Source organism: Colletes latitarsis, chromosome 2 (genome assembly GCF_051014445.1).
Source record: "Colletes latitarsis isolate SP2378_abdomen chromosome 2, iyColLati1, whole genome shotgun sequence".
Taxonomy (NCBI): Eukaryota; Metazoa; Arthropoda; class Insecta; order Hymenoptera; family Colletidae; genus Colletes; species Colletes latitarsis.
Window position 1 is genome coordinate 5956593 of NC_135135.1, and position 24207 is coordinate 5980799.

Sequence of the window (24207 nt, forward strand, 5' to 3'; positions counted from 1 at the left end):
TCACCAAAAATGATTGTAATTGACCCCCACAACCGAAAATAATTTTTCCAGAATGATTTGAAACTTTTTGAAATTTCAGGGGAATCGGAATGTCAGGGTCAGACATTGTAGTTTCGGTAAAGAATTTTTTTCTAGAAAGTGCGTAGGATTTCGTGGGTATGTGTAATGACAAAAAATGATTGTGATTAACCCTCCTAGTTAAAAATAATTTTTTTAGAACGATTTGAAATTTCTTAATTTCGTCTAAAAATTTCAGAACCTACTCGAATTTTTTTCTCGAAAGTGGGTAAGATTTCAGGGGTATGTGTATTCACAAAAAATGATTGTGATTGATCTCTGCGACTAAAAATAATTGTTTCAGAATGATTTGAAATTTTTTAATAATTTTTTAACGAAGTCTCGATCAATAAATTGATGACTCTAGAATCTACCATTACAATTTTTCCCAGTGGTGGCCGAACACCCTGTATGAGTCGTTACTTAAGGTACCATATGATTTATGTCTCAAAAGTACTTCAAAGGAAGACCCAACCATGGAAATAATATTAAACACAACGGTTCGGCAGAATTCCAAATACAAAAATGCCTTTACAGGCGGCGCGCGTCTTTTAAAAAAGACAAACCAAAGTGAAATAACGGCCCGGTTGTTAACGGTGATTTTAATTAATTTAAGACTCAGTAGCAGTCTTTATCGTTACATATTTATAAATTGTTAAATATGTAACGATAAAGCCCACTGAGTCTTCTGTTAATTAAAATCACCGTTAATAGCCGAGCCGTTATTTCGGTTTAGGTTGTGTTCTGCTAGAATTACGTATAATATGGGTCGCGAATAGGCAGATTATGATACGTCTGCGTGGAATTTCAAATCGAATGGAGGCTTCTAGCGTCACTGTTTCGCGGAAGTATTGATCGGCTTCGATGCATCGGGCAAAAACTGACGTGGATTTGTTGCCGTTTTCCACGTGGCGTTTCGGTATTTTACTACCGAATTCGCAGTTACTTTAATTGTTTCCAGATGCTAATTAATGGCTTAGCCATATGCCGTACTGTACAGATCGTTCGAATAGGCGAACCACTGGGCCGGGGTAAGGGAGCAAGTGTTTGTCATTACGGCACCGCGATAATTTCATCGTCGCCGAACGTTTCCCATCGTTCATTCTACTTCTTTTTATGTCTCGTCGAGAAGTCGTTGATCGCTGGCATTAACAAAGCGAAAATATTAGCAAACACAGTTTTCAATATCAAACTTCGAATGTTGTCCTGACCAGCCATTTATTAAGAGTACTTAACGTTCAAGGGCGAAACAAAATTAACATCTACTACCAATTTATAAAAATTCCATAAATTCTACGATTGCACGACAATTTCAGAGACTAGTGCATCGTTCTCAACAGGCAAACAAATTTAATTTATAATCGTAGCCATCGTACAAATTCTTCGATATATGAAGAAAATATTCTGATATTTAAAAATAATAGAAAATATAAGAAGCTCCACAATAAGATAGTGTACCTTAGAGAAAAAAATATATCAATTAGAATTATTGAACAAACGTTCTCGTTTAGATGAGTCGAAATATATAATAACAATTAAAAAATATCTAACATAATAGTGTTTTACAATAGAATCGTTTCTGAAATTATATCGGTTATGACTTATCACTTTTATCGGTTATGAAAGTACAACAAACTAATTTTTTTTTTTTTTTAAAGCAATAATTTATTATCGAATAAAAGCACGAATAAATAAATATCCCCGCACGATGAATTTGATTGCTCGAAAGACAAAGTCTCGTGAATCAACATCGAATAAAAAGTCGCTTGAATAATTTTGCGTTTCTGATACGATCGTAACGATATTTGAATTTTGCGTTTCGCTTGTTTCAGAGAGCGTCATTAGCGGAGAAGGAAGTTTCCGCGTTAAAGGAGCAACTTGCCGCGGCAAATGACGGGAATTCGAAGACTGAGGGACATCAATTGTCTCAGACACCACAGGGAAGCGAACAGCAGCAGGTACACGATGCAAGCAACCCCAGGAGAACGCCGAACACCAACCTGGAACAGGAACTGCAAGCGAAGGACAAAGAGGTGAGTCTCGTATTTTAGAGATACTGAAACGATCGCGGTTCCATCGAGTTTGAGCAATCGGAGAAGTGACCAAGTCACTGATTCTTCTCCAAGATACGGCGATACCATTGGAAAATATTTATATATTAGGAAACGCGTATCAACATTTGTTAAGTCCGATTTAAAACAATGGACTATATAAACATATTCTTCACAACTGTTTTACAATTTCTCGCTCCAGGATGGATGAAGTTGAGGAGTTTGTGATTATCAAAATTTACATTTTTTATTCTATCGTCTTATCGTCTAACATTTTTCACTGGTCATGCGTACGTTTGAAGCGTTGAAGGTTGAAACAAATACCCTGCTTGTAATTTATTTATTATAAGCGGATACAGGTGTTGAATAAAAAAAGAAATACCAGAAAAAATAATTACATTATACAGTTTATATATTTGTTATAAACAGCGAGCAATTGCTTCAGAATACGAGTACGGGTGTTTAATGAAAAGGAAAAGATAGTAGAGAAAAATAAAAAAATGAAACTCGTTATGTCGGTATCAGAAGTCGTTTATTCTTGAATTGATAGGGAAAGATATTAGAAGCAAGGTCGTTTTTCAAAGACGGAATTGTGAAAGTATCGAGGGTCGGAAAACACATCGAGTTTCCCACTCGCGATACTGAAATTCCGTTTAACTGTTGCACGCGGAGCTTTCAGCTGCGTGCGCGGCGAACTGAATGACTGACGTACTCGATAGAGCACGTGGTGGCCCTCCCTCGCCCCCTTTTCGTGCTTGTCACTCCCCTCCGCCCCCTCTCTGTTTTCTCTGGATCGTACGCACGAAGCACGCGCGCACCAGCCGGTGAAATTCACCCCCGAGTGCACTTCACCTTCCCGATACGCGATAAACGCCTCGAATCACGCTTTCGGGACGCAAAGTGTGACTAATGGCAGTCGACGAACCGACGGAATTGGTAATGAAAGAAGATCATAAATAGGAGACGTTATATCGATGAATATTCATCCTCTCGAGCCGACAGGAATCATTGGGATTTCAACAGAGACGATTTGATGCCGTTGAAACGCGCCTTGACGAGCTGAAACAGACCCGCCTCCATTTTCACCGATTCATAGAGAGAATTCGCGATAAATCGCCGATTGGGAATGGAACTTTTTCGTGGACTCGTTCGAAGGTTACCACTATTTAATTAAAATATTCGAAGCTTGTCCTTGCAGGAAACTGTTCCAACATTTAAGCTAGCTTCATCGAGGATCGAACAACACGTCGATATAAATAATTATAAATCCGTGGCTCGTTGTTAAAAGTATTTCCTTCTCGACTGTGCGTTTCTTTTCGACGCTTTAAAAGAAAATTTAACGATGGACAAGCTTTTATTCTTATGCAAACATAGTTCGTGTCATTGCTGAAATACAGCCAGACCAATCGAGGTGGTTGTTTAAATAATATTTCACGTGCAGTGTCAACGAATATAAAATCTTGTAATTAATCGTTGAAAGTTAAGGGGTTGCTACGTCTAAGGTTGTGATTCTTTTTTGTAGTTTATTTAACTACATTTTAATCATACGTTTACATTTTTTATACAGTTTTAAGTAGTTGATTACTCGCCTGGTATAAACGATTGGGAGCTCTCAGGGTGGTCTAAAACTAAAAAATTGGGAAGATTCTTGACTTGTATGTTTATTGTTACCATCTGTGACAAAATAAATAATTTACATTGAAAACTAGCAAAATGTAAAAATTCCAGAATTTTGTATCTTTCTCGGTAATTTTTTAATAAAAGATTTATGATATACTCAAGATAAAATTATAATTCTGATACCATCAGTAGCTAGTAATGGCGTGGAATAACCTCTACAAATTTCAGAGCAGTCGGTCATGTTGTTTTCGAGATTTTATCTGGTGAAAAAATTACGTTTCGAGAAAAACACATTTAAGGTTTCATACTAAAATTAAAACATTGCTTGAACAAGACTCGAAGTCTTTTGATAAAAATTTAAAAATCGATTTTTTTAAATTGTCGCAGAGGAATGACTCTTTAAGCGAATCGAAACGTTAAACACGAGTAGAAATTTATTACTCTGACGCGCATACTTTCTCTTAGTATGCTTAATAAAAGGGCAGTAACAATAATAATACGATGTTGCTCGACGGGAATATCCGTCGAGTTATTTCTTCGCGCCAGAGGTAACCGTAAAATCTACCCCTGTCTCCGCGTCGAAGATAATCGAACAACCACCCCCTTTCTCCGGCTACACTGTCGCATTATTTACTCCTCATTATCGTCTCCGGGCCAGTGGCCCAGCTCCGTCACCCCCCGTTACTGTCCTTAATCGGGGAATAATAAAAATCATTCTCGTCCCGCGATGGCTTTTCAATAAAGACATTGTCCGCGGAGCAAATTCTTATCCGTGAAAAGGCGTCGTCTGGGGTTGTTCCGATGGGGGATAGGGTGTAAGGGGTAGGTGGGAAGGACCCACTCGCAGGGGTGGGAGGAGGGAGGGGGGGATTATCGGCTCTGGGATTACAACAGGCTGAAGCAAACGATTTCCTTCAAAACAAGAATACCGGAGCAGCCGGTGCAAAGTGGCGGCTGGGGGTGGAGATGGATAGGGGTGCGGGCGTTATTGGCCCTAAGCAGGATACTTATTGAACTCTTAGCGGTGTTTTTATCACTCCTTTCTCGCGAGCACGCGCGCGCGCGCCGCTTTAAGTGTTTTCGCCTTTGTTTGAAAGACTCGCTCCAGCGCCGCTCGCATTATGCACCCTCGTTATGGGGTGCGAGAGATTCTTACAAGACTCCGCTTCGTAAACCGTAAGTGAAGGGGTTCGACCACTTTGTGTCCCTTTTCGAAGGCAAAACGACCACCGACCAGGGGTAGTTTTCAAGGCCTCATTTCACGCAGGCGAATGTTAGTGTTTCGATCGTCGGGGAGTAGGAATCAGAATTATTACGTAAAAAAAAAAGTCGAAAACGTACGATAAAATCTTTTATTAACGTGTTTAGGAATGTCTAATCACGGCACAACCGTGAAGGGGATGAACCTATATGAAAGAATAAGTCGAAAATGCGAAATAAATTTTGTTATTAACACGTTGATATTTGCTTTCCGTGTCTAGGAATACCCTCAACGTTTGTTCAAATTTTATTATGAAAAACAAAGATATTCGATGGTGTCCTTGTCAGAATTATTGAAAAATTTATAAGCAATAGAGTACATTCGTTTCAAGATTTTGAAAGGAAAGTTGGTCGAAGCGTCGGTCACCAGTGACCATCATGGCAGTCAACGTGTTGATAGAATACAAGTAGAAACATTAGGTAAATCCAATTGCATGTCTATCAAAATATGAAACGTCGTACAAAGTAATTCTATTCTACAGTTTCTATGTATTATTATCATTGATAATTATTATGATTACCAGGACATCCTACATCAGAACATACATCTGCTTTAAAGTTAATTTTCGTTTGGTTTTGCTAGTATAATCACATTCATGACCATTTTACTTTTTCTATTTATTCTGGTGCCCAGGTCTCTATTGGTCTCTATTGGTCGCGTGTTCAATCAATGCTCGAAATCAATTTCCTTGCAAACAAAGCCTCTACAATTACTGTGATAATCTATATATATCATGAAAATTTATGGCTAAAATAATCTTTATTACTATTACAATCCCGATAAACCTAGCTTGACCCAATATCGTACAATATCATATGAAATGTTTGTTGACAAGTTTATTTAAAAGTTAGTAGCCAAACATTTGTATCATATTATTTGTTTCATTTCAATTTAACACTGTGGCGTCGTCTCCCATGCTCGCCACTAGAGGGGTCGCGCTCTCACAAGCACTCGACCCCTCTGGTGACAAGTATGGAAGGCGACGCTACAACACGTTGACTGTCATGGTGGTCACTAATGGCCGACGTTGTAAATTTACAATGTTTTTTTAAATAGGCTGAACGAATTTTAATAACATTACTGAAATTGAATACTGTAAAGTAACAACTGAATCATTGTACTATTCGGTATTTATAATTTTCACTGTGTAAGTGAATAAATGTCAGAACATTCTTAGATAGGAAAAAGTGATATTTAATCTAGTGCCTAATTTTCTTCCAATTTTTCTTTCATTCTGTTAGTTTCTTATTATCTTAATGCCTCCGATAGCTCCCTAATTAATCCACAGTGAAATCAACTCCATTCTTTCAAGTTTTCCGCGGACATCCGTGTTCAATCATTGTTCTGCGACCCCTCTTATCTCGAGAGCGTCTTGTTGAAAACAAATTCATGGAAAACAACTAAATGCTTTCTACCGTGGTGGCTGACGTATTTGAGTTATAAATAACGCGATGTCATCATTTTATATCGGGGACATTCGAGTCGCTGGACATTTTCCGATTGTTTGAAGAGACGACCGCGAAAACGGATTGCTTTGATCTCCCTTCGGGGAAGCTTTCAACCATTGAAATAAAAACAGACGTTAAGACTTTTGTTTAACATTCTGCTACGGAATTCTCGATCTTTGTTCTTCTATTTCTTTATTTTTTATTTCGGATTTTATTTTCGATGTCTTTAATGGAAATATTTCACAATTCCAAAGAGTTAAGTACCATTTACTTTAGTCAGAACTTGAATGATATATTCTCTATTTATTCAAGGGAAGGGAAATTAGAATTTTAGAAGAGCAAAAACCTTATTCTCCTCCTTCTTTTTGTTTAAAAATCCACAAGTAATGTATCAAATTTGTAGTTGTATTTAAATATTAATTTTACTGTTCCACTTTACGAAATAATTCTCATTCTTCGGTCTGTAAGCAAGATTAAGTTAATTTATTTTAAGGTAAATCTTCGTTACCACAGTATTTTGCACCGTTAAAAGATACTTCAAAAAGATTTTTGTTTCTGTTATCACGTATTAGATCACGTTCAAGTTTGATTATCTCGCTGAAATCGAATAATATATGTATATTCCTACAAGTACACGCTTGTCGTAAAATATATTTTACAAACGATATACTGGACTGTATAATGATTATAAACAGAGACTAGAAATATACTCGGAATATAAATTTAACAAGTATTAAAGTCATACGAATTATTTATCGTTGTACATGATATATATATCTTAGAGGCAAGCAGCAGTAACTGCGATAATTTGAAGACTCGGCTAAAACAAAGTAATGTATTCTAGTTACATTTTCATTATGGCAGTTATTTATCACAGAATTCATAGAAATGTACATTGCATATTCTAAAACTTCGTTGCAATTCACTTTCCATTTTTCTACTCGATTACATTTAAAGAGCGATTTCTTTCTGAAAAGAACAGGTATTATAACACAAAATTATATTTTAACATAATTTGAAAATCGTTGTTACAACAAACGACAAAACAAGTAATTTTTACCCTCTTGGTAGATCTAGTTTCAACATCTTCTTTCTAAAAAGAACAAGTATTATAACACAAATTTATGTTTCCATTATAAGCATTATAACTAGATATATTATTTGCGATGAAACTGACACGAGTATCATATTTTGATGGATACGTGAGAGCAAACATAACGCAAAAATTGTTTTTTGTAAATTTTGAAATATATTTAGTTTTCTAAAAAAGTATTTGAAAATTTTAAAATGCAAATGAAATTAAAAGCTTATCTACATTTCATATAAATTTTACAAAAGAAGCAACAAATTTCAGATAACAAGAACCGAAAATCGTCGTTACAGCAAACGACAAAACAAGTAATTTTCACCCCCGTAGCAGATCTAGTTTCAACTCGATAAAAGGATAAAGCGAATAAAAATTCGATAGGAAAGTTTCGTATGTAGTTAGTGTGATTATCGTAGCATTGCAGGGTTAGAGGAAAGTTTTGGACGAATTTTGGTGAAGAATAACATTTTGGAGGACTGTTCAGACTACTTGGAACGAAGCAGGAAGTCTGGCCGTCGAGAAGATCTCGCCTTACCGCCTGCCTAGTAGTGCAGATAGCGTTCTTAGTTATTTCTTGATCTATCGCGCTCGGTACATTAGCCAACGTGTTTTGAAACACTCGTTGAGCGTATTTGCGTTGGCATCGGCGGCGCGTTGTCTCTCTTTCATCTCTCCACGGTACCAGGCATCTTGCCTCGCTCGAGAAAGAAAGTCGTCGACTGTCTAATTGCGAACTCCTTACCACGACGACCTGTCCTTCATCGCCAGGATCTTTCGCTCGAATCAAAAACCGAAACGCGTCGCGAAAACGACCGTTGTTTGCTCGCAACGACGCCGATAGAAAGTGAACAAGACCGTTTATTAAATAGTAATTATCAGAATACGAATTTCATATTAAAGTGTTTTCAATTTCGTATTAAAATGTACGTAAATAAGGGTTTCAAAATTATTTGCAACGAAAGGACTGTAATAAAATTCTAGAATGCTAGGTAATTCTAATGGTCTTAGAAATGATTTAAAATGCAGCTGTGGCTTATGGAGTATGTTTGTTCTTGATATTATTATTTAAACAAACGGACGTTGAAAACTGGCAGTTATTTTTAAAAAACGAAATTATTTATGTGCTCGAGTATTAACCAATGTTTCGAATTATATGATGAGCGTTAAATTTGTGGAGTTATTAGATGTCCTCATTGTCAGATTTCTTTGATTAACTTTGTAGAGATCGTGTTTCCGATAGAGAATATCGTTTCATATTCGTCTAATAATTATTAAGTTCACCAGAAGGTAATGTCAAATTTCTTAAGTAGACGACGTTTTTTTAAGAAACGATGTAGTTAAAAAAAAAAAATTATTACGTTTTGTAACCTCATTCCTAAATGGACCTTGTTTTGAAAATGAAAAGGTAGGCTTATCGGGGTTGATAGCGACTAAAGATTCTCTGTAACTGAAAATAATCCACGTTTCGCAATACTGGAGATTGCTAGAACATTGGAAAATATTGAATCACAACATTGAGAATCTCATTTCGAAAAAATTCTGTATTTCACCGAAGCACGCGATAAATCTGTCATTTTTTTTAGACAAAAACAGTTTTGCAATGAATGAGATCTTCCAGGATTATTGTATCCATATTTCTATCGTTTCATCGTCCATTTTTATGTGTTTAATATTAAGTTTTATTACTTTTGAGCTAGTGTTTTCATGTATAATATGCGTACAATATAACAAAATGTAACTTTACAATAATTTCATCATTTTCAACTGCTTCCAAAGTTTCGAACGGTAGTGTATACTAGAACGAGGTTCGAGATTAATTAAAATTAAACTCGAATTACTCCAACGAATCTTTTCTCGAGTACTGAGAAATTAAGTACTAACATGTAGTGTGTTTTAAACGATATTCGATGCTTTCAAGGCCTCCTCGAGATACAGAAACATAATACCGAAAAAGTTGCACCAATTAATTTCGTGTGACACGAAACGAAGGATCGATTTAGGTGTAGGAAGGATGAATTGTAATGGGATCTCGAAACCAAAGTCCCCGAAGCTGTTCGTTCGACGGCCATCATCTCCGTGGCGGTTTTTATCGATAATTGCGATCGCCAGCGGTCACGTGGACCGCGAAGCCATCGCGGAGACATCGACGACGCGGCCATGCTGCTAACGCCGGTAGGCCGAACGAGCGTATTCCTGCCACGATATTACCGTATTTACTCTGATACGAAGATTTGCTGATAATTGGCGCGATAAGGGGCAATCGAGTGCGCAATATGCGCCGCAACAAACAATCGCCACGGACGGGACGACGAATTTTATCGCTCGATTCCGAGCCGCGTACCGTGAAACCGACTGTTGAGAAACGGATTAGAGCCCGACTGACAGATCGGTGGGTGGATGGAGAAACCAGGCTTTCACGGTTGCGTAATATTCCTCGGGAAAATCTCGCCGCGCCTCTGCACCGTCACGATCGAGAATTTCTGAGAGTCGCGATGGATTTCGATTGTACTTTCGTTCTAACTCTTTGATGCAACGATCTATCGGTGACCTCCGAGCGCCGCCATTTTCGCTCCCTGACTCGTTGCCCGCACAGAGGCACAACAATGGAAAGAAACGCACGCAGAAGATAGGTCACCTGATTGCGACACTGACCCGATCACTGAGGATTTTAATTTTAGTTAAAAGAAGAATTTTAGTGTTAGCAAATTGTGTAGTTTGAGACAGACAGAAATTAGGTTAATTTCTTTGTATTTTGCATTGGGAAAATATTTGTGTGTAGGAAATAATGTTCGTGGTTTGGAAGAGTTTTGATCCACATTTACGATTTATCTATAAACTTTCCTTATAAAACATAGTCACTACATGTACAAGTAATTTGTTCTATATTTGCAATATTTTTGTACAGAATATTTGGTAAGTTGACTGCACGAGCTTACAAAAATATTTTACTCTATTATCGTTATTTTTGTACATATGACACTAGAAACGGTGTTTATTTATTAAAGTTCCATGCTCATAATTCCATAATAATTCATCGTAGACTTCGTAGTCTGGTGCTAATCTGAATTTCTGACTTAACTTTGACAATATAAATAATCTCTGAAATGTTTTATGATAAAGACAGAAACAGGATTCGCTAGGAAATCCTTGCAGTAAGTTTTCTAATTGATGTAGGACGAAACGTCGTAATATTTACGTTCTATATTTCAAGTTTATCGATATTATTAAGGGGTTAGGTAATTCTAGCGGTATGGAAAACAAGGCAATTTTTTAAGCTACAATGAAGAAAAAGTAAGCAGTCAATTATCCTGAGACTTTGCACTGTATTTAAGTATAACAAATATTGAAAAAAACCCTTGGCAATGTTTAAAAAATATTTATAATTAAGCCTACACAGCGCCATGTTCCCAAGCCACTTCATTTTTTGATGCCTAACTGGTGTGCAGGATTATGGTAAAATGGTTGTTGTCTACAACAAAAACTGAAATATTCCATTAACTATGATAAAAGTCCTTAGCATTGACGATGAAACATTTCAATTTGTATAAAAATGTACAATATGGCAAATATTTGAAACCTAAAATCGAATTTTATCAAAAAATCGAGTTTTTATTACTAATATTTTGCAGAATTATTAGACAATTTAAAAAAAAACGGATCGTCAATGCTTAATAAATATAATAGTAAAGATAACTGTAAATTTTCAAAGCAATTGATTAATTAGAACTGGAGTAATTCTGCACACCGTTTTGTAGAACATAGTTCCGAGGAAAATGCATTTAAAGTTTGATATACGCAGATATAAGCAGATATACGTTATTGTTTGAGGCTCTAAATTTTCAGCAAAAACATTGTTCCGACACTGGGACCTTTCGCATAATGATTTTAAGACTTCAAACTATTATTTAAGCCAAAAAACAAAATATCGAATTTTTCAAAATTTTAAAGTTACCTAACCCTCTAAGTCTATAATCGTTAATTTAGATGCGACAATGCAATAAACTGCAAAAGTGACGGTAACATTCGTAATGAAACTGAGTGTAAATGTTAATTAACAATAACATTTATGGCGATAATTCAAACATCTGTAACGACTATAGTCGAATACTTGAACGTTGGTAACTTGCCCCTCGAGGAGGTATTTTACTGTATTATTCATTCTACTGTAAGTTATGTAGAAAAAATTACGTATCGACCGTTCAACAAAATATCACCAGCCAAGTTTCTGTAACAGATATGTTCAGCAAAGGTGATGATACGTCTCCTTACAAGATGATTTTAGGCTTCTCCTTATCGTATCTGTTCAGATATCGATGTTAAGCGAGCAAATAATAAATTAATAGCATCGTAAATCTACACTCAAAAGCGATAAATAAGAAATATATATTCTCTCGAAGTTCATTATCTATTTACTCGTGGCGAAGCAATAGATAACACCATCACCTAGCACGAAAATGATTCCAGGCAGTAGGGGTTGAAAACCGATAACAAAGTTTCATGCACGATTTCGAATATAATTATTTTATTTTTACTTTGATATTATAATTTCTGCTTTAACATTCTATAAATTTATATTTGTTAGAGGATAAAACCTTGCGACACAGCGTCTTTATTATGGAACGATGTTTTTTGTTTATAATCAAAAACATTGTAATACTGCTCGAATTAAATACGAAATTTGTATAAGAACAATAGTATTTATTCGTTCCTGTTTCATCATTAGAAACATTGTCAATGGCTTAAAAAGGGTGAGTATTTAAATTGAAATACATAAAATACTTCGTCTTTAACTAAAATGCTACGGGGAAAAGTTTTTAAGCGTAGATGAAAACGTGAAAATTATTAAATGGCTGTCTCTTTCCCTGGACTTAAATTCCATAGAAAAATGAAGAATTCTATCAAAAACGATATAACTTATCGTAGAAACAATAAGCACCATAGGAGCATAAAGGAGTTTGTAACTCTACGTTACGACATTGCAAAAATTAGTTTGTGATACGTAGAATCGAATAGTCATTAAACGTAATGGTGGATGCACTGATTATTAGTATTATAATTTTTATGTGTATTATAATAATTAAATAGATTGTTCGTATGCAAGTGGTATTTATCATCACACTTGTAAGTGTTGTTTCGTTCTTAATATTCGTTTTTTACTTTTTATTATTGTTCAATCACTTTTTAAAAACAGTAGTGTCCCTATAGAAATTTGGTCCAGTGTATCGCGGACATAACGAATCCCGCGTAAGTGGCTTCCGGAAGACTCTACTAGGGCCAGAGGGTGGGATAGAGTGATCCTGGCAAAAACCTAGGATTATTGCAGTCGAGCGAAAATGACGTGGGTCGGAGGTGCACACCGACGGATGGAGCCAATATCGTTAGATATTCATTTCGTAAGTTTCAAGTAGAACAAAATATAGAAACTGCCTAGAATATGCTCTCTCTGCTCGTTTTTTGCATCGCCGTCGCCCCGTTCCACCTAGCCAACCGCGGAGCTCGCTCTCTTATCTGTGTAACCCATGAAATTGCATTCGTAACGAGGACGATGCACATGTTTCAGAGAAAAGCAGCTCCAACGGATCGTTCTCTGCCCGAACGAATGCTTTCTTTGCTGTTAGCGACATCAAGGAACATTCCTACCCTTTGATCGTTTCGAGTTTGCACGCTTGTCCTCGTAAATGGTTCCCGCTATTCGATGTTAGACTTATTTTTTGGAATCTCCGTCCGTCTCGTTCGAGCATCGACGCGCGAGAGTTGCACTTTGAATCAGCGCCATCTGACAGCACGACTCGACAACATCCTTAAAGTCTGTTTTCAATGACTCTGGAGCGGCTGATAAAGTTGTCATTGTGACAGCGATTCGCCCAGGAGCTCTATTATTTATCATACTTACACGTCATCAAAACGATGTAACAGCATGATAAATGGTCGAGTTCTTCAGCCTCTTAAGTATTTTTTTCTCGTCTAAATTTGACGAATTGGATTACGATTTTATTACAATTATGTTTTTTTAAACTGCCCAATAGCAATAAGTAAATCGTTTAATTGTTATTAATAATGTCAAATAAACAGGTGATCGTCCAGTGAGTAAATCTGCAAATCTGAATTATAGTTTAATATTAGAAGAATCGAAACGAAATTTACTGTCGTGATTACCGTAATTTTAGGCAAATAGTGAACCTAGAAATACTTTATTGTTCATTTTTAATGATTCGTAATCTACAGTGAGTTTTACCAAAGATATATTAAATAGAATAAATATTAAAAATTGACAAAGTTATTGCGCAGACAGTTAATAACATAGATCGATTGAAGTTATCTTGCTTTTTGCTCTTGTTTCTGTTTTAATAACGACAGAGTTAATTGAAAGAAACATTCAAAGGAAACCATCTAAACTTTTAAAACTTAAAGAATTTGGAAAATTCTAAGGAGTTTTCTTCCGACGTCGTTTTTACCAAACAATAAATAAGCATTCATAAATTTCTTTTTTATTTATAAATAATAAAAATGAATTCTTGGAATCGAAGGGGTTGATACAAATATAAATCCGCATACGTACGTGTGTATTGTGTTTGGCCCGTGGACTCTAAAGTACGCGTTAAAAATGGCACCGAGAGCGACTAATTTCGCGACGGTGAACACAATTAGAAATAAGAAGGGCGCGCGGGCGCACACGGGGGCCGCATGTGCACGCTCGATAAAGGAAAAAAGAGGGAGAGGAAAGACGGGCCGGATGCTCCATCATCGTCGGCTGAAACATTAATTAGAAAATCTGAATAATTAGGAACTAACTTTTACGCGATGTGTAAAACTCGTTTCCCCGCCTCCTACACATGCACGAATGTACGCGTGCGCGGTGTTCGAGGACGTGGGTGTGCGTGTGCGTCGTCGCGGTGAACGGAGGAGGAGGTGGAGGAGGGGGGAGGGGGTGGAAGTCCGCTTTCCTCTGGCGGCTCAACGGCAGCGGTTAAACCCCTACTACTCGGCTGCACCTTCACCCTTGCTCCGTATACTTTTAAAAAGGGTTTTACAGTTCGAACAGATCGATCGACCCCCACCGCTTCTCCAACCCCCGAGATGCGTATCTGGTCACGGCGGCCGCTGATTATATCGTAATTACGGTTTTAAGTATATTTCATCGAGCACGCGAGCCTCGTGAACGGGGGTGGCTGTCAGAAAGCCGGAACAGGGAATGAGGGGAGTCGGGTTGAAGCTTGTGCCCTTCGATTTAATACCAACACGATTTGCGCTCGGTCTAAGATGTATCGCGCGACCCCGAGTTGCCAAGGGGGCTTCGTTTCTTGACCGTCCAGGGGTGGGAGGTTCATCGATAGGCAATCTTTTCTTATCGGGTCACCGGAGATTTATAGAAACTGGCCATGATGGCGTACTGTCATGACTTAGCCTCGTACACGAAGCATGATCTAGAACGAGATATACAATATGCACGCGCTCGCGCGCGCTCGCAACCGACCGCCCGATGGCGATGGTGTGAATGTGGCTACCGTGGCCGCAGGAGGAACTGAAAGCACTAACTGGAATTATCGCTTATAACCGTGACGAACGCGAGCTCGGGAATTACACGCTCGATCCACGGCAGTGATGTATGAGGAAATATAGGGACTTTTTGGCTTGATTTACACTAGCGCTCTAGTCCTCATCCGGTCACGCTGGATTCGAGCGTAACTGGACGTTATTGGGGCATGGATATTGGTGCTTGGTAGCGCGTTTCGTGACGAATAAATTAATATTTCAGCCAGGATATAACTGTACAGTCGATTCGACTGTCGAAGGGACAATTGGGATCTCGCTCTTTACGCGTTTACGTGTGTTCACAATATAAATACAGCTAGGTCTCGATCGGTGTCAGTTCAAATAGGGAACAGTTTTTTTATTTTAGGAGAAGGTCCCACAAAATAACGATGTTTAGAGACTCTTCGATCCACACAAATAACAGTTGAATGTGCCAATTGATTTTCATCAAAATCGATATTTTTCTTTCTTCGCTTTCTTGTGACTTCTATCCAGTTATCTATTTAACACTTTAAATACGATTGTTCTGAGAACCTTGTGTTTCGATGAGGTTGACACGATGAAAGTATAAAATTGGCATATCATTATAAAAACGTTGTTATTTCGTCAGTGTATAAGTTTTTTCTAGCTTGAGTAATAAAGTTAATAGAATTTGGTCCACAGAGAGTGTCGAAATTATGTGAACTTTAAGAGTATGTATATTCTTTTTACAATAATTGCGTAACTAGCCTACATCTTCAAAACTGTCTTTCCTTTTATAAAATTGTCCTTGTTTTCCCACGTTTAGACTAGACTACCCCCATAAGAGGTTTTCGGTCAGGACACACTCGAAAATCCTTTGAACGTCGGATCGGTCTCGAAGCGGCGTAGACCGCGCCGCGACGAAGGTAATCGCGGTTCGAGTTCGGTAACGTATCTGGCTAAATATTTCTGGTAAAAAAAAAGCGGGGGAAGGGGGGATTGGGAATAAAGAAAACACGTCTCTCGTACGGAGCACGTTCCATCTCCAGCCACGTACGAACGCGACCGCTGCGTGGGCGGAGGGGTTGGAAGGGAGTTGGAAAAACCATGGCGTCTCTCGAAATTAATTTTTTTTGCTGGCCGAGATAAAAACCTAACGAAGCCGCGGCGCGCTTTATTACGCGAAAGCGAACGACGGAAGAGGTGGAGTGAGCGAAAGACAGAGAGGAAGAGGGACGCGTGTATTCAGGAGCGAGGAAAGAGACAGAGACGGAGAGGCGGAAAAGGGGGATTGATATAGGTGTTCCTGGTGGCGATGGCGGAGCAAAGGGAGGACAGAGGGGGGAGGGAGGCACGACTGAGACACAAATACGCTGAAAATTAGATTCATAACTTTTCTGCTGCGCTTTCGCGGCGAAACGACTAAAGGCTGGCCGGGCTAGTTAAAAATTCCGTGTGCCCGCGAATATCAATCCCTACCCTCCCACCAGATCCCCAGGCTCATACACGGAAAGAGATCACCTACGACCCCACTTTTTCACCCCCGGTATCCTACACGGTTATGCCACCCCCGCGCCGGTCTGTGTGCCTTTCCTCCGCGCTACGTACACGCCTCCATCGTCCAGACGGACGACCAGGAATTATCTCCGTTTTTCCGCAAACGCGATTAACCAGAAACGTCGTTCAGCAAGCCCTCCGGGGCCCTCTCGACCAGAGGGTGCCGCTCTCCTTCGGCTTTCGACTCGACTCTACTCGACTCGACTCCGTCGATTGATAATTCACGATTAATCCGCCACGAGAGCCGGCCTCTCTTCACCGGCCACCCTCCTTGCTTCTCCGGATCGACTACACGGGAAACTCCACGGAGGCTCGTAATTTCGTTGCGTTGGAAATTCGAGAATCGCAACCAGACGAAGTTAGTGAAATTTTTTACGTTCGCGAGCCGGCTCCTCGCACGAACCATTGTCTCCGGGGCTCACCATGCCCGGCAACCGCGCGAACCTGCCCAAAAATCCTGATACAGATATTTCGAACTTCCAGCCACGGAACGTGGACTGCATTTCCCCCATAAAATGTTGTCGACTGGCGGACGGACCAGGGTGTTTGGTCCTCGAGAGAAAGACATTGGTCGAGGATTCTAAGCATTGCAGCTTTTTCAAACGATACATGACAAGTGTGTGCAAAGCTAGAGTAATGTTTCTATTTCTAGCGGAAGCACTCTGAATTTCTCAAATCTTTTGTACTACAGAGACTCCGAGACTTCGTAAGATTGAGCAAACTTTCTTGACATTATTACTTTTTTTTACTTTCCCTGTTGCTAGACTGAACTTTAGAATGATCGTTGTTAATAATAACAATCAGGGAGGCCCCTACCTACATTTTAAAATGACGATCGATATACTACATTTAGCATCGTGTGCCAATACTTTTGTTTACCCATAAAATTGTTATTATTTTGTGAATCAATGTATATATACTATTGCTTCTGTTATGTAATAAACTAAAACAGATAATAAATGAATATGTCAAAAAGTTTTCCCTTCAAATCAATTTGTTTAGTAGTTATAAGCATTTGTGCCAATACTGTATGCCCAACACTGTACGTTGATTGTCGAAAATTAATAAAACAAAACTGAAAACAAGTTCGAGACTGTATTATTTCGAACTGACTGGTACCTTGGAAGCGATTCGAAGTGTTCGAAGCCCATCGTAGAGACCCCTTATTGTTCTCGTACGTGTGTGACGTTCGGTGCGTTAAAAGGGGTTTCAAGCATCGGCAATGCGGAAACTCGGTTGCAGGAAAATGGTTAAAAAGTGGTCGACAGAGGAGGAAACCGCGGCGGGGAACAATACGGGGCCACGAAATCGCATAAAGCCCCGCGACAATGCGGAACACAATCTAAGAACTCCGGCATTATATTACATCCCATTGCGTAATAATACACCGTCCGCGCTTTGGACGCGCGACACACGCGCAGTTTTTGTTCGGCCGCGAATAAACGTCGCGGGGGAATTCTTATCTGACGATAATTCAACGCGCGCTGTATCGCACGCTCGATTTACTGTACACTACGCGAACGCCACCGCCAAAGAATGCCACGCCGTTATTATTACACTTTCGAACCTATATTCCGCGAACAGCCAGCGGCTAACGAGCCACTGACATTTTGCCAATTCGATCGAACACCTCCCGTGCCCCGAAACATCGAATTCATACATCTCGAACAAACTACGTCCCCAAAACAACTTTCGATTCGTGGCTGAGCCCTTTGTGGTAAAATCCAACAAATTTTATTTCCGAGTAACGAATAAAATGCCTCGATTTGTCCCAGAGGTGAATCTAGAAGCGCTCGATGGAGAGGGGGGTAAAGAAATTTGAACTAAAATCTCATGAACAGATATAAATAGAAAGAGAAATATAATTTTTATAGCTGTTTAAGATTTGTTAATGAATAAACATTGCTCAGAGAAAAGATAAAATTGAGATTTCGAGGATTTTAGAACCCTTGCATTGATATAGAGAGAGAAATATTATTATAATAAAATTTGTCTGAAAAGATTAAAATTCAAATAGCAAAGCTTTCTGATCGATGGCGGAACGTCTCGAATTCCCCTAATAGAAAAGATTGTATAAAATTCGTGATTTCGAGGATTTTAGAACCCTCGCATAGATATAAATAGAAAGGGAAATGTTATTATAATAAAATTTGTCTGAAGAGATTAAAATTCAGATAACAAGCCTTTCTGATCCATGGTGGAACGTCTCGAATCCCTCTAATAGAAAAAATTGTATAAAATTCGAGTTTTCGAGGATTTTAGAACCCTCACATAGATATAAATAGAAAAAGAAATATTATTATAATAAAATTTGTCTGAAGAGATTAAAATTCAGATAGCAAAGCTTTCTGATCGATGGTGGAACGTCTTGAATCCCCCTAATAGAAAAAATTGTATAAAATTCGAAATTTCGAGGATACCAGGATCCCACCCCTAAAAAGTAGAAATAGAAATATTACAATTTTGATGGCATGAAAATTCAGATAACTTTATATAAAATGCAAAAATCTTATAGTGAAATATTACAAATTGTTAACAGAAGTCATTTTACTTTTAGAAGCATTGTAAAATAATTTATAAATCAATCAGAGTTTGATAGTGCGAATCGATGTTGTCGTCCTCTTAAGTTATCTGTTAGAGAAAAACGTAAATTGCCTCTGTTATGTGATAAACTGAAATAGATATTAAATGAATATGTCAAGAAGTTTTTCTTTCAAATCAATTTGTTTAGTCGTTATAAGCATTTGTACCACAACAACTATGCTGTGCCAATACTTATGTTCAGCACTGTATTTCACTTCATCATTCGGGGTTTAAAAAACTGATTCTCCTTCCACTTTCTCTTAACATTTAGTTTCGTAAGGACACTGTACTACAATATTGAGAAATTCAAAATATTGGTGCTAATCCTTAAGTGCAATTTTCTTGAACATTATTTTCAAAACTCAACGAAATTCACATTTTTTTCGTGAAAAGCTTGACGTTCTTCGAAAAATTATTAATTCAATTTAGTTTGGAAAAGGTTTAATTTTCTTCGGTTACAATTATTAACAGTTGCAATTGCAAACAGTTATTATCTGTTTTGATAAATTTGATACGAATTTTAAAGAAACAATCATAAGAAACGATATATCTTTACTAACACGAGCAAAAAAGAAAAAAATATCAATTTTTATGTAGAAATTATATAGAAATCAGTTACTAGACAAAATAAAAAAAGTATTCATTAAAAAAATTGTATGAATAGTCGTACAATAACAATGCTATGTGTCTTGATTCGTAACACCATCAAAATATAAAGATTTTTGTCGTATATGCCGCCTGTACGCCATGATTAATTCAATAGTCTTGATCACGGTGACAGCGAGGATAATGAGAAAATAAAAGCATGCATATTCCAATTAATGTAACAAGGCGAAAAAGAACACCATATCGAAATGAAATGTATTGTATTGATTTGTTGCCATTTATAATATGTAAATAAAATGCAAGTCAATGCTTCTTTTAAACTGCATATATTATCGAACGAAAGCGTTTTCGTTTAATTCTTTCAAAAATATGTGTAATATAAAAATCGCAACACGTCAATAGAAATTTAAATTCATCTTGTTTTGCATAACTCTCGACTATGGAAAAGAATTCAACTGTCAGGTGGATGTAATGAGTTGAACATCTATTTTCTTCCTTTAGAAGAAACATTGCCATAAATCCATACTTTTAACATGCGATACAATACGATAAACATATTTTTTATAATATTATATTCTCTAAATGCCTATATCTGTCAATTAACATTTACTAAAATTCTCTAGTCGATTTAAATGTGAAACCTTTATACTTTGAAACGAAGATATGTTAACTTACATTATTTTTTATATTTCTTGTAGATCGTCAATCGATCGAAGTATTTCATAATAATATAAAGTTTTGCTATTCATCTTTCGTATAGGAAATTTTTGTTACACGTCGAAAACGTAGTATTTGAAAGGAAATTATATATTATTTATTAATACGACCTTTCGACTGTGAGATTATGGACCTCTTCAAGTATAACACAACCTGGAAACGTCGTGTTAATAAAGAATTAAATTAATTCTACAGTGTTTACTCGATAAGATCAAATAATATATAATTCTCTTATCAAGTTTACCTTGTATACTCACTTGAGTAAATGAAAGAAAAAAGATTCGAAATATTGTAGCATGCAACCACTGAAATTGTGAATAAATACCTTAACGATATAGCAGGCCAACATCGTTAAACGGTTAAACGTCGTCCAAATTAATGATAGAATTTTATCAACAATTATCTTTTAATATTTTTCATTTCAACTTTTCTGTAGTATTATTCACGAATTCTTGGATTTTAAACGCATTTATCTTCAAAATTTACTTCTTCGTACAATTTAACTTTTTGCATATTTATTTTAATTTTATACGAGCATTACAAAATTTATAGTAAAATAGTAACTTAAAGTATACCTTAATTTGCATTTTTCAAGATAGACCTCCAAAATGTCTGACTTATAGACGGTAGTGTCAATCGATTTGAAACAGCTTTCTCTGTTGACATTGTAGACCAAAACAAGGCACGGTAAGATGTCAGGATTATTATTACAAGGAATTATAAATATTGAGATAAGCAAAAAACTTACTAAGTAGTACGGATGATGGCGTGGCGATTGAAATGGTGAAATCACGTACGCGTGAGAGCGGTCGTGAAGGTAGTAATAGCGTATCGGTATGAAAAATTCTGGCAGAGATAAAGGATGAGCCTAAAACCGTGGTAAAGCATGGTTCCGATCGGGGCATCGTCTGAATAAGTCTGGTGAAAAACCCTCTACGACTTTTCGGCCAGCGATGAAATTACCGTGGTCTTTTACGACCCAAAAAGGGAAATCCCCTGAAAAGCCGGCTCTCCGCGAGGACGTAACTTATCAGTCCTCCGAGTTTCCCCGGCGACGGTGCCCTTTCCACCTTCGCTTTTAGCCCGGCAAGTATATGATATTTAAAATTAATCCTTCCTTTGTGCGGGCTTCTCGCTCGCTCGACTGTCTGTCCGTCTGTCTTTTTATCGCACCGATATGGAGTCGTATGAATTTTACTCCATTATTCGTGCCGTCTGTGCCTGCACGAGGATCGAGCCGCGGGAAGGAGGGCGCCGTGGAAACGAGACAAAAAAGAAGAGGGGAGGTAGACGGCTCATCTTTTTGTCTTTGCCACCGAGACTACCGAGGCTTTCATTTCGAATCCTCAATCACCGTCGGTGATCAATCACAATTGAATTCGAGCGGTGAGTGCGCGCAAGGGTGAAAAAAAGAAAGATATTATTCGAGGAGAAAGACGAGCCGAAGACGCGATCCGTGGTCCAAGAATGGTTTCCGACGCGCACGAATTATTTTTAGGAAAATTTTACACCGACACAATCCTCCACGATAAAGAAAATTAACCGTAGAATAAGGCGAGACGAATTTTTCTGAGCATTATCGCTAGAGAAACTGTAGCATTAAGGGGTATTTTTCATTATTTCGTACGACACGATTGAGTTAAGATTTAGGAGGGTGCGAGAGTTGCCATCTTGAGTTTCACGATTCAGCTAAAGGAAATGGTGAATGATCGAGAATTAATTGAATTCTTTATCATTTGGTGCTTTCGAAGATATAACTGAATGCTCGTTTATAAATAAGAATAATTTTTTAAAGCCAGAAATATTCTAACGTTGGCCACGTTAGAGTCAATATGTCTAGTTAAAATGTATATGATAAGATGCTTTAATTTATTTATTTGACGTGTTTACCACACAACTGTGCAAGGAAGCGTGGTATAGCTAAACGCAGTTTGAAACCTAACCTCAATTATATACGTCACATACGTCCTATATCGTAACTTCGTTCCGTTGCGAGTCATATTTCATTCAACCTTCGTTACGTAAAACGATATCTGTGTCTGAAGTGTAACTTCGTCGGAAATAAAGTGTATGGATCTATTTTACCGATATCTAAGATACGAACATCAAGCGCGGGGCGTAGCTGAAAAGTCTACAAGTCCTACTTTACTTCCAGACATGAAAAGAATACTAGTAATACGTCTTTATTGTATTGAATTTATAGACGATCAGAAATTAGAATCGAATAAAAAGAAAAAATTGCAAACAAGGTACAGTTATTTGCTGTTATTAATTTAACCTTGAAACGTGGCCCGGGACGTAAGTACAAATTTGCCCCGAGTCGCCATTTATGAAAATCCAGTGTATTTGATCCATATCGATAAATATTAACGTCCAGAGAAAAAGCAACTGCAATATAAAGTCTTAAAATCGGTTCCAACAAGTTCATTAAATAGTTGTTTTTCAGATAAGAGTAATTTTCAACCACTCAAAATGCATCAGTTTGAAATAATAGGTTGCTCGATCGAGTGATTTAAGACAAAGCTGTTACCATAAAAAAGCTATTTGTTAGACTATCAATGAAAGAAGTAATACGATCATAATTGCGTTACTAAACAGAAATAATTTTTATTCAAAACTATTTATTTTCGGAAAACAACTTTTTTTAATCTCTCATTGATAAGAGTAATGCATCTATGTCGCTGAAAAGAACTATATTATCCTGCAGAGGAATTATTTTCAACCTCACATAAATTGTTTCTGGCGCAATAAATTTACTAGATAAGTCTTATCGATAAATCTAACAGCAACCTAGGAACTACACATCTGTTTCCATAAAAAACTTTTAAATCCATTGCTCTCAAGAACTAATAATTATAGTTTAAAATTCCTAATGATAACAGACGATATTACGTTAAAAGAAAAATAGTTTGAGAAAGATAATGTAAGAATTGATCTGAAGATGCTTTAACGTCCGCGGTTTGTAAATAATGATTAATGATAAATTAATCACAGTCGAGTACATAGAAATATTGAAAGAAAATTTATACAATACGGTTGCCAAAATGCAATGCGAAAACAATTTTATATTTTTTATGGAATAATGATCTTAAATATATAGCAAAGATTACAATGAAATGTTTTTAAAAAAATTATTAGGAGAATAGAAATTGTACGCGCTGTTTACTGTTTGTGTTTACATTTGACTCGAAAGATTCAAATTTTGAACTACACGTTATACATATAGACGTCTCGACCTTCTTACGAAAAAGTCCTAATGTTATTTAACAATGTTTTATTGACAACAATGTTTCCTCTATCGAGAGAATCAATTTGTACTTTAGATTATTAAGAAAGAAAAAAAGTAAGAAAACAAAAGTAAAATCTTACTATGTATTGAAAGTGAAAATACATATGTAGGTACAATTTAACGATTGGCTCATACAATGCATAGAAGTTTGTTTTATCTGTGCACAGAATTCTTTGTTATTTCTAGTAATTTATTTCCGAGAGGTTGGCTACTGGGTAAAGGTCAACTATTGGCGAAGTTAACCTACAATTTTGTATTTCGTATTTATTGAAAAAGTTAAAGATCTTAAACTCAAAACTGAGCCCATAGATCGAGTTACAAAAATAAACCTGTACTACGTGAAAGTACAAGAGTCTTAAACTAAATTGAGTTCCACTTAAACTAATAACATTTGGAAGCTTGACCAGAAGTATCACGTCTAGACCATGCCTTATGGC

At 37.2% G+C, this 24207-nt stretch overlaps 1 protein-coding gene across 5 annotated transcripts in view; it reads left to right on the top strand.

The window, feature by feature from the left end:
• Positions 1-24207, top strand: part of Cut (homeobox protein, cut) — a 255987-nt gene that overhangs the window by 115687 nt on the left and 116093 nt on the right. For all 5 annotated transcript variants that reach the window (XM_076778847.1, XM_076778839.1, XM_076778866.1 and 2 more), the window contains exon 3: positions 1890-2090. In XM_076778847.1, coding sequence (XP_076634962.1) covers positions 1890-2090 — 201 coding nt within the window. The remainder of the gene's footprint in view (positions 1-1889; positions 2091-24207) is intronic.